A 16,393-nucleotide genomic window follows, 5' to 3' on the forward strand; every position below is an offset into this window, starting at 1 on the left:
GCAGTAAACAATGTTCTAGGTGGTAGAGGTTGTGGGTTTAGAAGGTCCTGTCAAAGAAGGTGAATTGCAGCAGTGCCTCTTGCATATGGTTTGCACTGTTGCCACTGTGCATCGATGGTGGAGGAACAAATGTTTAAGGTGGTGATTGGCGTTGATCGAGCAGGCTACTTTATCCTAAATTGCAGATCACAGAAAATCAGCATTTATATTGGCAGACATAAGTAAGATACTGCAGATGCTAGAAATCTGAAATAAAAGCAGAAAATGCTGGAAATATTCAGCAGATCATCAGAATCTGCGGAGAGGGATAAAGAGTGACACTGAACTTTGATGGATTGGAACGGGTGTGACCGACTCCATTGTTCAGATTACATTAAGAGGGCATGAAAAAGAGGATGCATTTGGTTTTGTCATTATTTATGATGCATGTATATTACAAGGGTATAATTATCATGATAAATATCTCATGTTTATTTGTACCAAAATTTACCTTTCTTATAATTGTTCCTTGAGTGTTTTTGGTTGTTCCGCACCCCCCCCGTGCCATAAAAATTCCACACACACATGTGGTCCTCCAGCCTAAAAGATCGCCCACCCCGCCCTTCACACTATTCACCTCCTTTCCATTGTCACATGACTGACAGGCTAATTTCCTTTTGAACCATTAAAGCATAAAATCAAAATGTCTTTCATTGCTGTGTCTCTAGTCAAGATTTCAGACACCATCTGGGGAATAGGGCAAGAAAAACAAAATGCCATTGTGTAGCCATATTTTTTCCCCTTTATGAAGGATGAAATTGATTGAAATCAACTGAAACTGGTCCATTTTCAGGTTTGGAATTCACTTTGCTCCTTGTTCCTACTGGACAGGTCATAAGACGTTTTCCTTTTAAGTTTAGTAATTTTAAATACATGCTTCTTGACAATTTAACATTCACTTATATTTTGCAATTTTAATGAATAGCCATCTTTTGTTTACCTTGCACTGCTTGCGAAGGACGTGAAGTGCAGGAGGCACCAGCCAGTCAAAGAGATCCTCCAACATAGTGAGCATATCTTTATGATGTGATACATATGTAAGACGTTTAAGCCAGGATGTTACAATAGGCTTCCAGCCCAGCTGAGCTGGCTCCAGATAGATCATACCACAACGACTGACTGTAGCAGGCTAATAATATAAATTTTTAAAAATGTGCTTAAGGAACAAAGCAATACCATTCAGTTTTCCTAATATATTTGACTAACTTAATAGCTGCATTTTATTTTGAATAAAAACAATTGATCACTACAATCATGCAGAACAAAATAAAAGGGCTCTTACTGAGGCTTGGGAAAGATCCATTGCTTCAAAAATGAGGCTCATCTGTTGTGACATTTGAATGATCTCTCCACTCATCAAACATAGCTGATAATAAAACATATGAAATGTTAACATGATTGAACACTTGGTTATAACTAATGATGGTTAAGATTAAAAAGGGCAGTATTCAAGTTTAACGTACAAAATTGTCCCTTAAACATTTTTCAAACTTCGGCCCAGATTTTGACTATGGTGGAGAGTGTAGATAAAATCGTAGTTAAAATGGGGAAATGAGCCTGGTAATTCTAGGTCCTTCCCTCATTCAGGGTACTTACTATTTTGGTGAGAGCGGTGTAGGAATCAGCCCGAGGTTTGCACATGCGCAGTGTGTTACTAAACTGCCTCCACTGAAGTGGGATTTTGGGAGGCCAAGAATGTGAAATCCAGAGTGTGCAGATTAGACTAAGTAAGAGTTGGTCTGAACTTGGCGAATTAATTTGGATAGCCAGGGAGAGGTAAGATGCCCCTTTGGTAATGTCCTGGGACGTCTTTGGAAGAGGTGATTGTGAATAGAAAACAAAAATGTATGCACTTTTTATGCACTCTCATTGGAACTGTTGAAGCTGTCAAAGAAATGAGGATTGTGGGTGCGTTTGCATGTAAGGCAAAGGGTGGAGGGCATGGGTTGGCATGAGTAGGCACTAAGTTGGCATAGGAGCTTTTAAGGCCATAAGTCATGGGAGTGGGTAGGGGGCATGCAAGAGATGCCATGTGGATGAGTGGGGGAATAAGGTGGCATAAGTTGGCATGGATGGGGCATGGGGACTGTTGGAGGATTGAGGGCGGCAAAGCTGTTTTTTGCTTTAATTATTTAAAATTTAATTAAACAAAGTGCTCAAAGAGAACAGAGCCAAGCATTCAATTCAGCTCACCTGCGCACCTGGCAACCTCAGTACATTTTCCAGGGATTCAGGCCAAACCTCTAATCCAGCCTGCCTCCCAGAGTGAAATTTCAAACTGTGGGCAGCCATTTTTAGAGTTCAGGCTTGTAGAGCGAGGCATTCACTGCTCTCTGCACACCATACCCGGGAGTGAAATTCCCTTAAGCTCCAATTTTAACAAGGGCAGAGTTTCAGATGAGCCCAATCTTGCAAAGTAATTTGAGCGTGAGGCGCAGACCATTACAATAATTGGGTATCATTCTTTTTCTGTAGCAAGTCTCCGATCATTGCTGGAATTGCCAGCTGGCCAGAAGCAAGAAATGGATTTCAGGTGGCATACCCAATAGAATGACACCCAACTGTTATATTAATTGGTTAGTGTAATGACTTAGGCCAGGCCTTTGATATTGGCCAATTAGAATACAAATTCCTTGATTAGTGGCCCAATCGGGGAACCCCTTTCTGTGTATATACCAGGGAGTGTCAGATCCTCTGCACTCCCGGTGTAGACAGCAGACGGAATGGTCATGGTTGTTCAGCTGTTGGGTTTGCAAATAAAAGGAATTCTGGTGACGGGACCTCTGCCTCCGTGGACTTATTACAGTGGCGACGAGGAAAACGGAACAACCCGAAGAAACCTGCTCGTCAGCAGCTGCTGCATTTTGCCATTATGCGCAATCTCACTTTTCCGGAGGCACCGGACACGAAAACTTTCCAGGAATTGACGGACTTAGTAAAAGAGTACTATGACCCTAAGCCACCTCTGATCCTGCAAAGGTACCGGTTTTACTCAGCATTCCGAAGCACTGGGGAATCAGTTACAAACGTTTTAACAAGATTAAGGCGATTAGCAGAGGCTTGAGAATTTGGCCTCACGCTAAATGAGATGCTCCGTGACTGTTTGGTATGTGGAATAAATACTTTAGCAATACAGAAATGTCTGCTAGCAGAAACCGAGCTGGATTGCAAATAAGCATGGCAGCTGGCTTTGTCCTGAGAAAAAGCGGCATGCGGAGCGCATGAGTTACAGGGTACTCCGACGGAGGTAGACGGCCATACAAGTGAAACTGAGTTAAGGGACTACCGCTGGGGGATAGGCAACTGCATAGCCACCCTCAGAAATGACTCGCAAACTAAGTTAACCAGGCCCACTCGCAGAAGCCCTCCCAAGCAAGGGAAAATTAGGTCCAGACAGACGGCAGCCCCTGCAGCCTTTCGCCTGGTAAAATATTGTAGTTGTTGCCAGAGATCGGAACCAGAAAGATGAAATAGAAGCCCAAAACCATCATCTTGGAGAAGGTCACATAGGCCAGGGTACAGGAGAATGAATACCCTAGAAGTCCCAACTACCTCCGACGAGGTAAATTGTGTAACGATGGTGAAATCAAAACCTATTAAATTATCCATAAGGTTGAATGGACGTCCCACACTGATGGAGGTCGACACTGGAGCAGCTGTATCAGTGATAGGGGAAATAGTATTCAATAAAATTTGTACTAGACTCCAACCCTTATTCCTAGCCAGGACCTCGGCAAAACTGAGGACATACACAGGGGAACCACTGAGAGTGTTGGGCACAACACATGTAACTGTGGCTTATGGAGAGCAACTGGTTAGGCTGCCTTTAATGGTAGTGAAAGGTGTGGGTCTAAGCTTATTGGGACGAAACTGGCTAAAAGAAATCCAGCTGGATTGGGTAAATATTTTCCAGCTGGAAAATGGTTGCCTGAGTGAACTCCTGTGCAAATAGCCAGAGGTTTTCCGAGAAGGGCTCGGAACAATAAAGGGAGCAAAGGCAACATTGCATGTAGATCCAGAGGCAGTCCCAAAATTCTAAAAGGCCCGACCAGTACCCTTCGCATTAAGGCAGAAAGTCGATATGGAAATAAAACAATTAGTGCGTGGGGAATAATAAAACTGCTCCAGTTTGCTGAGAGGGCAGCACCCGTGGTGCCTATCCTTAAGCCGGACAGCTCGGTCCGCCTTTGTGGAGGTTTCAAACAAACGATTAATCGCTACACACAACTGGACAAATACCCAATTCCCCGGATTGAGGATTTGTATACATAGCTGGCTGGAGGACTCCTATTCTCAAAGCTGACGATTAGCCATGCATGTCGACAGCTGAAGCTGGACGAAGAGTCCCAATAATTCGCAACGATAAACACCTTGAAGAGCCTTTTTCAGTATACAAGATTACCCTTCGGGGTATCGTCAGCTTGTGCGATATTCCAGAGCACAATGGAGAATATATTTTTAGTGTACCCAATTAATCTTTTCCAATTAATGGGCAATTTAGCGTGGCCAATCCACCTAACCTGCACATCTTTGGGTTGTGGGGACGAAACCCATGCAAACACGGGGAGAACGTGCAAACAGTGACCCAGAGCCGGGATTAGACCTGGAATCTCGACACCGCGAGGCTGCAGGGCTAGCCCACTTCACAACCGTGCTGCCCCTAATGGAGAATATATTGCAATATTATCAAAAGTTGCCATTTACAGGAAAAACAAAGGTAGAACACCTGCAAAACCTGGAGGAAGTCCTTAGGAGGTTTTCAGCAGCAGATGTGCGCCTAAAGTGGGAGAAATGTGTTTTCCTCGCATCTCAAGTAACTTATTTGGGATACAAGGTTGACAAATCAGGCTACACCCTTTGGAGGATCGGGTGAGGACAATTAAAGATGCCCCGGCCCCCACCAGAATCCAGTAGTTAAGGTCTGTTTTAGGACTGGTGACATATTATGGAAAGTTCATACAGAACAGAGCTTCCATCTTGGACCCCCTACACCAATTACTAAAAAAGGGGCAAGCTTGGGAGTGGTCCACCCACCAAGAAAGGGATTTCAAGAAGATAAAAGAACAGCTTCCCTCAGAGAATGTCTTGGCACACTACAACCCAAGGAAAGAGTTGGTGCTCACATGCGACGCGTCTCCATATGGTGTTGGTGCAGTTTTGGCACACACAGGGCAAAATGGACAGGGACGACCTATAGCGTTTGCTTCTGGGACGCTGGCAGCAGCAGAACCAAAGTACGGCCAAATCGAAAAGGAAGGACTGGCTGTGATCTTCACGGTGAAGAAATTTCACCAGTACTTGTATAGGCGGAAATTCACTATAATTACAGATCACAAGCCATTGCTGGGTTTGTTGAAAGAAGGCAAAGCAATATCACCAATTGTCAAGTAGTGGGTTAAGACACATTCCAATTAGTTGTCTCATTTATGTTCAGTATCCAATAATTGACACTGATATGTAAAGAGGCTTCAGGTGGCCTTTGTGTCAGAGTTTTGTGCAGAGTTTGTTAAAGTGAAATAAAGGTGTTTGTGAAAAGGAGAAGAACCTTTGATTCTTTATACAACAGCAGCTAAACGTCTAACAAATGGTAGCATAGGACGGTTGCTGTGCAAATGTGAAGGGTTGAAACATACAACTTTTCGAGACCAAACCAAAGAGTGAGAAGAAAAAAAAAGATACATGGTTGAACCTAGAATAAAGATGGCCGGGAAGGTCTGGAGACTCTATTACATTATATGGATAAGATTTATAAAAAGGATGACTTGTTAAGTGTGTATGAAGCATGGTCGGATTTTGATAGGTTCCGGAAAATAGAGGAATTCTCCATGTAAGACTATATAATGAAATTTGGCAGACTATATAAAAGGCTGCAGAAACACAACCTGGAATTTCCACAGTCTGTGTTGGCCTTTAAATTACTTGACTGTGCTAGAGTGAGCAACATGGATAGGCTCCTGGTTTTGACAGGAGATCAGTTTGCGAATAAGGATACCTTATTCGATCAGATGACAGAAGCTTTAAAAAGGTTTCTGGGGAAACATTCGATTCCGATGGCTCTGATGACCCAAATAGGTCAGTCTGCAATAAAGCAGAATATGGAAGATGCACTACTAACAGGATGGCGAAACCGCCGGCTACAAACAGGTTCCAAAACTATAGAAGGAGATCGGGACCCGGAAATTATGAAGACAGAAACCTAGAACCTACAATAGGAAGATGAACCCCAGAAATGCACGGGGCATGATAAATCGATTTTTCTCAATGTGCCTCTCATTACCATTAGACTTTCAACTGTCCAACATGTTATAATAGTGTTTGAAGCGACACATGACACAGAAGAGTCAGAAGAGGAAAAAGATAGTGACCAAAAAGAAGGAGTTGTCCTATTAACAAGCAGTTTTACGCTGGTAATGAGGGTGTTGGTTGCAGAATACTTCAATTGTGCTGTATTGGACAGTGGCTGCACATCTACTGTGTGTGGGATTGACTGGTTAAAATGTTACCTGGACTCATTGGATGCTGAAAATCATAACAAGGTTAAGAATTTGAAAATTCCACAAGTTTCAGGTTTGGGGATGATAAATACTCTGAAGTCGCTGAAAAGAGTGGTGATCCCTTGCAATATTGTTGGAGTGAACCATTTCATTAGCACGGACGTTGTATCAAGTGAGATACCTTTGCTTCTGGGCAGACCATCGACGAAGAAAGCACACATGAAGCTGTATATGGAACAGGATAAGGCAACAGTTTTTGGAAAGACAGTGGACGTACAATTTACACAGTCGGGACATTATTGTATTCCATTATTGACAAATAATATTTCAAGTACAGTTGTTAAGGATGTGTTATGGCAGTTGAAAATGGGACTTTAGCTGATAAAAGCTTGTTGTAGTAAAACTGCATAGGCAATTTGCGCATCTGTCACCTCGGAGGCTGAAAATTTATTAAAGGATGCAGGGGTAAGGGATGAAGATAATACTAAACTGATAGAACAGGCTAGTGATAGCTGTGAAGTTTGTAGGAAGTACAGAAGGACACTAGCCCTACAGGGATTTTAACGACATTGTGGCCATGGACCGTAAGATCTGTGATAAAGCCAATAAAATATTTATTTTGTAGATTTAGCAACTAGATTTAGTCAATCAACGATTGTACGAAGTAAAGAAAAGAGAGTAATTCTGGATCAAATCGTGGAAAAATGGACAGGGACAGGAATGGACCCACCGGCAAAATTCCTTACGAACAATGGGGGAGAATTTGCTAATGATGAGTTTCGGGATGTGTGAAAACGCGAATATCACAGTTATGAATACGGCTGTGGGAAGCCCATTTAGTAATGGTGCGTGTGAAAGAAACCATGCGGTAATAGATGACATGCTCTGGAAAATTTTGGCAGATAGACCAAACTGCAAGCTAAATTCAGGTTTAGCATGGGCGGTACATGCAAAGAATTCATTGCAGATGGTTGGGGGCTATAGTCCCTATCAATTAGTGTTTGGTAGAAATCCTAAAATTCCATCCATTTTAGATGACCAGCCTCCAGTTTGGGAAAGGACCACAATTAGCTCTGCCTTTGCTGGGCATTTCAATGCATTACATAGCAGTAGAAAAGCTTTTTTGGAAGCAGAAGTCTCTGAATGAATTCGTAGAGCTTTAAGACATAATGTACGGCCATCAGATACCGTTTTTCAGCAAGGAGACATAGTATATATAAGAGAAACAATTTTAATGAATGGAAAGACCCAGGGAAGATCATAGGCATAGATGGCAAAACAATTATTTTGCAACATGGCAATCAAACTGTTAGGGTACATTCATCAAGGATAATGGGTACAGATTACAAATTTTCAAATTTAGACAGAGTAGACAGACATGACAAGGAACCAGAGTCATCTGGTATTAAAGTGTTACAGAACTATGAGGACCAGTTAACTGATATAGACAGGGTTTCTGTAGAGGAATGCAACACTTCTGATGAATTAGAACAGGCCATTTTTCTGAAAGGACAACTGCCAAAAGTTGGTACAAAAGTCAGGGAGAGGGGATGTAGTTTATCAAGATCTCGGAACATGAGTAAGACTATGAATACTAAGAGGACTAGAAGCCCACATGCACGTGAGATTTGGGTGGCTTCCAATAAATTAGATGAAAAGGTTATCAAAGATACTAAACAGCAAGAACTGCATAATTGGAGTGAATTTGGGGTATACACAGAAGTATCGGATAGGGGACAAAGAGCTCTATCCCACAGATGGATTTGCACGGAAAAGGTTCTTCCGGATGGAACTTGTAAGGCAAAGGCCAGGTTTGTGGCAAGGGGATTTGAAGAAAACTTAGAAGATCAGGATTTAAGAATAGATTCACTTACGGCAGGAAAGGCTATTTTAAATATCTTCTTGGCTCTATTAGCCACAAAGGCATGGGAATGCAAATCTATAGATATAAAAGCTGCCTTTTGCGAGGGCATCAGCTCCAGAGAGACATTTTTCTCCGTCCTCCTAAAGAAGCAGCTAACATAGAAGGGGTACTCTGGAAGTTGAACAACTGTGTATATGGATTGAATGATGCGTCTAGAGTCTGGTAATTTTCAGTAAGGTCAGTTTTGTTAAAGTTAGGCTGTTTCCAGTTGAAAGCAGATCCGGCAATGTTTTACTGGCACTAAAAAGGAAATCTTTCCAGCATCTTTATGATGCATGTCGATGATTTTTTGTGGGATGGGTCTAATGATTTCAAAGCTATTGTAATCTCTAGTTTGAGGAAAGAATTCAGGGTTGGAAGTCAGGCTTCCGGTGCATTTAAATATATTGGACTGGAAATCAGACAGACAAAGTTAGGGGCAACTTTACATCAGCAATCCTATTTGGAAAGCATCAGCCCAATAGCAATTAGTCGTGGCAGGGTTTCACAAAATGACGCAATGGTTTCAAAGATGGAAAAAGAGCAACTGCGAAGTTTAATTGGACAACTGAATTGGTTAGGTAGACAGACTAGACCGGACGCGAGTTTTGATGTCTGAGAGTTGAGTACAAAAATGAATGATCCCAAAGTGGAAGTCATAATAAGACCAAATAAAGCGTTGGGCAAACTAAAAATGCAGGAGTGTGTTTTGAGGTTCCTGGTTTTAGGTGACCTAAGGCACTTGAAACTCATAGTTTATAGTGATGCGTCCTATGCAAATTTATGTGTGGAGTTTCAAGCGCAGGAGGTTTTATAATTTTCCTTTTGGGGAACAAAGAAAATAAGGAGAGTGGTCAAAAACACTTTGGCTGCTGAGACGTTAAGCCTTGGGAAGGATATGGCCTTTTATATATCTCAGATATTAACATAAATTTTGGGATTAGGGGATTTGGGTAATATACCTATTGAATATCACATTGACGATAAATCCCTTTGGGAAAATGTGCACTCTACAAAAAGTGTCAATGAGAAAAAGGTTAAAGATAGACATCGCAAGTTTGAAGCAGATGTTGGACAGAGGGGAAATAGCAAAAATTAAATGGGTCGACAGTAGCTATCAATTGTCAGACTGTTTTACAAAAAGGGCTAGTTCACAGAAACATTTGGATATTGTTAATGAAGGGCGCCTGTTTCTGTGACTGTTTTAATTTTCTTCCAAAAAAAATGAAAAAAAAGAGAAGGGGGAAATTGAGTGTGCGTTTTTGAGTTTCTTGTAATTTTGTTTTCACCTAATTATTTTTTTTTCTCCAAGGAAGGGGAGACTTAAGTAATGGGTTGAGACATTCCAATTACAAAATGCATAGGGTGGAGAATCGGTTCCAATGCCAAAATCATGGCGGGCTGCAATTTGACGCCAAAGTGCAATTCTCCGTCATCTCAAAAGCGGCACCAATGCGTTCTGGAACGCACATACAGTAATCACCATTTGGATGTCATTCGCGGGCCTGACCAGGTATTCTCTGCGGCCTCTGTGATTCACCTCCTCCAATGGGCCGAGTTCCCGATGGCACTGTTCCCTTGTGCTTTAAAAAATCATGAAACCGGAGTTGTGGCTGATAAGGGAGAGAGAAGAGGTAGGACACAGAGAGGAGCCGACTGTGGTCTGCTGGGCCGGTCACTGGCTGGGATGGGGGTGGGGGGGAGCCCAGCCAGGGGAGTGATGGGGGGAACGGGTCGAGTGGCCGGGGTGACCCCCCCCCATGGGACTGCAGTATCCAGTCACTGACCACCATTACCGCGGCCTGCAAGACAGCCATCTTGCTGTGCATCCCACTGACCACCCAACCTGGCCCCTGGTTCTGCAAAGTGACATCAGCCATTTGGGTGCCCCCAACCCTGTACCCCACCCTTCACCATAGCTCCCCCCCTCTCCACCTGGCCGCCACCCACCGGCGGCCCACACAGGGTAACACCTGCCAGTAGCCCTATGGGGACGCGAGGCGGGGGCCGCAGAGCGGATTGCTGGCAAGGGCAATGCCAGCCGATGGTAGCCCTGACATCAGGGATGGGTGCAAGGGCCAAAGGCCCCCATGGTTCTGGGCATCTATGGGGCCAAGGGTGTGGGGATAGGGGAGGTGGGGAAAACAGGCAGAGCCTGCAGTGCCAACTGGCGCCAGAGTGTAGCCATTGGATCTGGTTGGGCACGGGGATATGCACCATGCTAACATGTCGGCCATTCACCCCCTGCAGACATTGGATATTAGAATTCAACCAGCAACGGCGGCCTTCCTGCTCGTTGCCACAGCCCTGGGGGATGCCCTGTGGCTGTACGAGCTGGAGCTACTCGAAGAGGAGGAAGTTGCAGCTGCAGAGTGTGCCACAGAGGAACAGGTGGCAACCACCCAGGATGGAGAGCCAACCGCCCAACAGGACGATGAAGAGGAGGTGCCAAGGAGGTGCCGCATGAGGCCTTGTGTGGATCGACAGCATCCATCATTCAAGGACCTGTCTGACCTGGCATGGCATCGAAGACTCCGGCTGCCAGATGATGACACACCTGGCACTACGGGGGTATGAGGGAGGACACCCGCTTCCGGTGGCTGTAAAGGTGATATTCGCCCTGAACCTTTACACGACGGGCTCCTTACAGGCGCCGAGTGGGGACCTGTCCAGGATCTCACAGACCTCAGTGCACAGATTCATCCGCACCGAGATGGATGCCCTATATCCCCAGGCAGCTCAATACATCCACTTCAATGAGGGCCGAGACCACCAGGATGTCTGGGTAGTTTAGAGGCTGGTTTAGCACACTGGGCTAAATTGCTGGCTTTTGAAGCAGACCAAGGCAGGCCAGCAGCACGGTTCAATTCCCGTAACAGCTTCCCCTAACAGGCGCCAGAATGTGGCGACTAGGGGCTTTTCACAGTAACTTCATTGAAGCCTACTCGTGACAATAAGCGATTTTCATTTTTCATTAGTGGGGTTCGCCGGCATTGCCAACGTGCCCGGGTCCAGGGGGTGATCGACAGGATGCATGTACCTCTACGAGCACATGCAGATGACAGACCGCTCTGAAGGGGGTTCCATTTGATGAACGTGCAGCTGGTATGTGACCATTAGTTGCACATCATACACATCTGCGCTCGATACCCAGGCAGTGTGCAAGATGCTTTCATCCTGGCACGCTCGACAATTCCTGACATGTTCAAGACATCCCACTGACTGGGGATTTGGCTCCTGGGTGAGCGGGACTATCCACTGCGGTCATGGCAGATGACACCAATCAGGAGTCCACAGACCGACGCAGAGACCCGCTACACGACGCCCATACAGCAACCAGGAGCGTGATCGAGCGGTGCTTTGGCTTCCTGAAGATGTGGTTCAGGTGCCTGGACTGCTCTGGACGGGTCCTCCAGTTTGATGCTGAGATGGTCGCCCGCATTGTGGCGGCCTGCTGCATCCTCCACAACATGGTACAGCAGAGGGGCTAAAATGCTGGAGAATGAGGATGAACAACAGGCCTCGTCTGACGAAGAGAATGGGGGGGGGGGGGGCGTTTAGAGGGCAAGGATGGACAGGGTGTGGGGCCTGTAATGATATGTAAATAGATATGCCAGTGTAGGGTTAATTATTACATCTCAGTGTAATTCAAATTCTAGAGGGCACCACCAGTTCCCAGTATAAATATCAGACCTCAGGGAATCTTGGGTAATGTTAGCAGAGGAGAAGGATTGATCACAGCTCAAGGACTAGTTTAGATTGGAGAGAAGTAGCACGATGACATCATTAGTTAATACTAAATTATAGATTACTATTTAACAGAATCAATCTTACTTTATTAATAGTTATAGCTCTGCAGAGTGTGCAAACTCTATTTAATTTAATCGTTATTCAATAAATCAGTTTTGCTTCAAGTTAGAGATTGGTGGTTTCTTCATAATCAATTCATCAGACCATTCTGGATCACAAGACAAAGAGTAACAACATATTACCGCAAAGCATAATACAACAGGGCCCAGGCAGGCAAGGTCCCCCTCCTGTCTTCTCCCGCTCCCGACGCAGTGTTGGACAATCCAACGCATGCACAGGATGCGGGTAGCTAGGCTCCAGTGGCCAGGGCACCTGGCCATGGCGGCCGATATGGCTACCGGCATGTGGTGCAGGGTGGGGATTCAGCTGCCTTCCAAGTTTGGTGGGGGTAGAGTTACAGTGTGTGGAATGGGGATTGGTACGAGGGGATTTCTGAAAATGGAAATACTTGTTTGAAAACTGATATAAATGTAAGTCAAACAAGCCTGAGTTAATTTGACTTAAAAGGTAACCTATGTTTGGTCAATATGATCAGATTTAATAGTGGGAACCTTAAATAATAAATGACCCATCATTAAGCTTTGTGTAGAACCATGACATTTACAATTATTCCAGTAAGGGATTTAAATTGTTCATTTCCAGATGAAAAGAAGCAAAACAAAAACTGCTTTTAAACAAAGGGGATTCTTGGTGAACCCAGCAAGTCTGGACGGAGGGTAATCATATCTATTAGAGATATAAATTATTCATGTTGGTAACAACATCATAAGAACACAGTCGTTTTGTGAAAAATAAAATAAATAATTAGTTTACATTTTGGTATGCAGCATCCCAAAGCATGTCATGTTGCCATGGAGTAGGGCAGTGAGAATTAAAATGAATTTTGGAGAGCTGTGGCATGCCTTTGTGTTGATTAAAGAAGAAGTGAATGAATGTTTAAGATTTAGGTAAAGTGTAAAGTGACTCTTGATGGGTGCAGAGTAAAAGAGGACTAGTTTTTATACTATCAGTTTCGACAAGTTAGGGGTGCTGGCTTTGTTTAATTTTCTTATATGTACACATACAGTAAAGTTTGTTTTTGTTCAAACTGTTCTTTCGGTTAATCACCAGTGTTCACATTCTTCTTTCAATGTTTAAGGTCCCTATGGGATCGTAACAAAACTATGAAAAGGTTTTAGAAAGCTTACTTTTGTGACAGTTGTCATGGTGTTGGAGAAAAATCCTGGAATTATACGAGGAAATATTGGGCTTTAAAATGACCAGAGTTGTATATTTTAATAAATGGGCATACACACTAAAGATGACTGAGAATGGACAACTAGCCAAATGGCTGTAGTAGATTTCTCGAAGGACCGATAGACCACCTCCATGTCCTTCCAGACCAGGTACTTGTAAAACCATCCAAAGACTAATTGCCATTTTTGGCAAGGACAAAGGTACATAATTGTTAAGAAAGTTAATGCTCCCCAGTACTTAACTTAGATTTGGAGCTTAAATTATTTAATAGATACACTTATTGTTTGATAGACTGCACATGTGAAGGTAAGGTAAAGTTGGCAGAGCTGCTTTCCCTTTGAGGGGGAGAGCTGATTGATGGCGATTTAACCTGAAGATCACCATACCTCAGACGAGGGTCAAGGTTGAAAAAGTGACTGTGTGTGTGCGCGTGTGTGAACAATTGCAGCTGGAAAAAGGACTGAACTCTTTCTACCAAACTACTGGACACCTGAATTGAACAATCAACTATTCACCAGCAGAAGCCAACCACACCGAAAATGATCTTAACGGCCACAATGCATCATCATCTACTCCTCTCAACTCATGCACTGTTTCGTTTACATTTTTTTATATTTCTTATCGCTAATCCGTATGACTGTACATTGCTGTGTATTACCATTGCGCCTTACCTTAAAGTAGTTAGTGGACTTACTCTATCTTAACTCAGAAAGCCTGGTTGATTTGGCTCCTTTGGGTCTGGAAAAGTTATCCAAGGGAAAGGGAACCCTGGTTATATTGACCATTTGTTGCTACCAGTCAAGGGTGGGTTAAATAAAGACACAGAGTCAGCCATCCCTCCTCACCCGAGTTTGTGACACTTAGGGGGTATTACATTGCCTCTCTCTCCTTAACGACTGTCCCATCACCCTCTCTCCTCAGCAACTCTGTCCCACCACCTGTCTCTCTTTAATGACTCTGTCCCAATACCGGTCTCTCCTTAATGACTCTTCTTAAAACCTACCTTTTCTAGTCGCCTGATATCGACTTCTTTGGCTCACTGTCCTTTATTTCCTAATTATGTAGCTGGAAAGTCCTAGGGGCTTTTTTCTATATTAAATATACTATATAAATGCAAGTTGTTCTTTTTGTTGGATAATAAACACTCTGTGGATGTCTGATTTAATTTGGATTCATCAACTTTTTTAAAATGGTTAAGTCATAAAAATACCTAGTCCGGCAAAGAATTGGAGCAAGCATTTTGGTTGAGAAACTGAGTTACCTTCTTGTTATCATCCAGAACTGTGTTCATGCTTTCAATCCACAGGGTATCAATAGGTCCATCAAATATCACCCACTTGCGCTCAGGGGTTTCTGCAGATGCAAATTCTCGGAAAGTATTTGCAACTATGCCATCGGTCCACTGTAAATATTGGAAAAGTAAAGTTCAATGAAGATCAACCATAAAGCATAAATATACGTTGATTTGCCAATTTATAGGCAAAACTATTCAAATGATAAATATGCAAATAAATGTAAAGTTATTTGAGTTAATTAATTAATTTAGTTCATATTAGTTATATTTTTTGGCTTGAATTTTTACTCACTTCATCACTCTGTTCAAGTCTCTATTTTTCATTGATGCGGATTTACTTAAGGAGGGTCCATGCAATGCCCCCCCACCCCCACACTTTCAAGCCTGAAACTATTTTTTAAAAACTTGCTAACCCGGCACTTAGTTGTTTGCGAGTTAGAGCACTCAGAAATTTCAATAAAGCATGTTATAGGACTGACAGATCGCAATTCTGACCTGGTGATTAGTGCAGGGAATACTGAAAAGGAAGAAACATTTCTAATAAGTACTGAGCATCCATTAATCAAAACTAGAAAATAGAAAATACTGGATGGAAACATCACTAAATACACAAAACAATGAAGATCTCCTCCCCGCCTTTTTGATTCCTAGTGATGATTATGAAATATCTCCCATTTTGTTCCATTCATGACAAATTTTAAGTGGGTTGATTTCTGTTCAAACATGGATGCAGGTTGTATCCGAGTTACATACAGAAAAGATCAGTTTAGAAAATAGATTACAAAAATTACCTACCTCATGTGAAACTAGATCAAATTGTCCAAACAGTTGGCCCATGGTAATTGATTTGGGATTTACAGTTCGATAAATAACTTTTTCCTCCTCATTCAAACCACGTTCATTCATAAGTGTCAGTGTGTCTGCCAACACATGCAAAATCTTGGTCTTTCCAGCAAAAGGCTCCCCGACAAGCATGAACCTATTTTATGGAAATAGCAGAAATGATCTTTTGCTTTACACAGTAAAGTCTTAATGTTCCAGTTTCCTTTTTATTGGGCTCTTGTTTTTAATATGAGGTTTTAAATTCAAATCAACAAGTTTGTGATTCCAGTGTAGGATCACCCAATTATTTTAACAAGAAAAGACTACTTGATACCAGTTTGGGTTGTTACCTGAAAATTGACATGAATAATGTTTAACTTATGTCTATGATTTTATGCTTACAGCAACAACTGTCATCATAGACACAATGTGTACCTGGTGAGCATAATGGAACAGAAATAAACTGACCCCTGGAATTTTTGTAAGATCAGCTTGCTAATGGGACAGGCCTGAAGTGGAGAAAGTACAACCAATAAAACAGCTGTTCTTAAAGGGTTGATGCTCATCTGTTTTAAAAGGCAAGATATAAGGCGAGATGAACGGCCAAGTCGCACCCATCTCAGTGATGCAATGTGGCCATTAAACCTCTTACATATTTAAGTGAGCAGTTGGGCTAACTTACATATGTCACCGCCCGATGCTCCCAAGGCCTTGGAATGAATGACCATGCCTGGGAGACCTCGCCACGGCACCGGTTAGCACTGGTCCACACAACTTGAACCAGGCCTAACAGCA

The 16,393-nt window shown here is 43.0% G+C and overlaps 1 protein-coding gene across 1 annotated transcript in view; it reads right to left on the bottom strand.

Annotated features, from left to right (window-relative positions):
• Positions 1–16,393, bottom strand: part of dnah12 (dynein, axonemal, heavy chain 12) — a 385,091-nt gene that overhangs the window by 197,522 nt on the left and 171,176 nt on the right. Inside the window, exons 31-34 of the mRNA XM_038812830.1 lie at positions 15,572–15,755; positions 14,744–14,884; positions 1,322–1,405; positions 980–1,168 (exon numbers count right to left, since the gene is read on the bottom strand). Coding sequence (XP_038668758.1) covers positions 980–1,168; positions 1,322–1,405; positions 14,744–14,884; positions 15,572–15,755 — 598 coding nt within the window. The remainder of the gene's footprint in view (positions 1–979; positions 1,169–1,321; positions 1,406–14,743; positions 14,885–15,571; positions 15,756–16,393) is intronic.

Source organism: Scyliorhinus canicula, chromosome 11 (genome assembly GCF_902713615.1).
Source record: "Scyliorhinus canicula chromosome 11, sScyCan1.1, whole genome shotgun sequence".
Taxonomy (NCBI): Eukaryota; Metazoa; Chordata; class Chondrichthyes; order Carcharhiniformes; family Scyliorhinidae; genus Scyliorhinus; species Scyliorhinus canicula.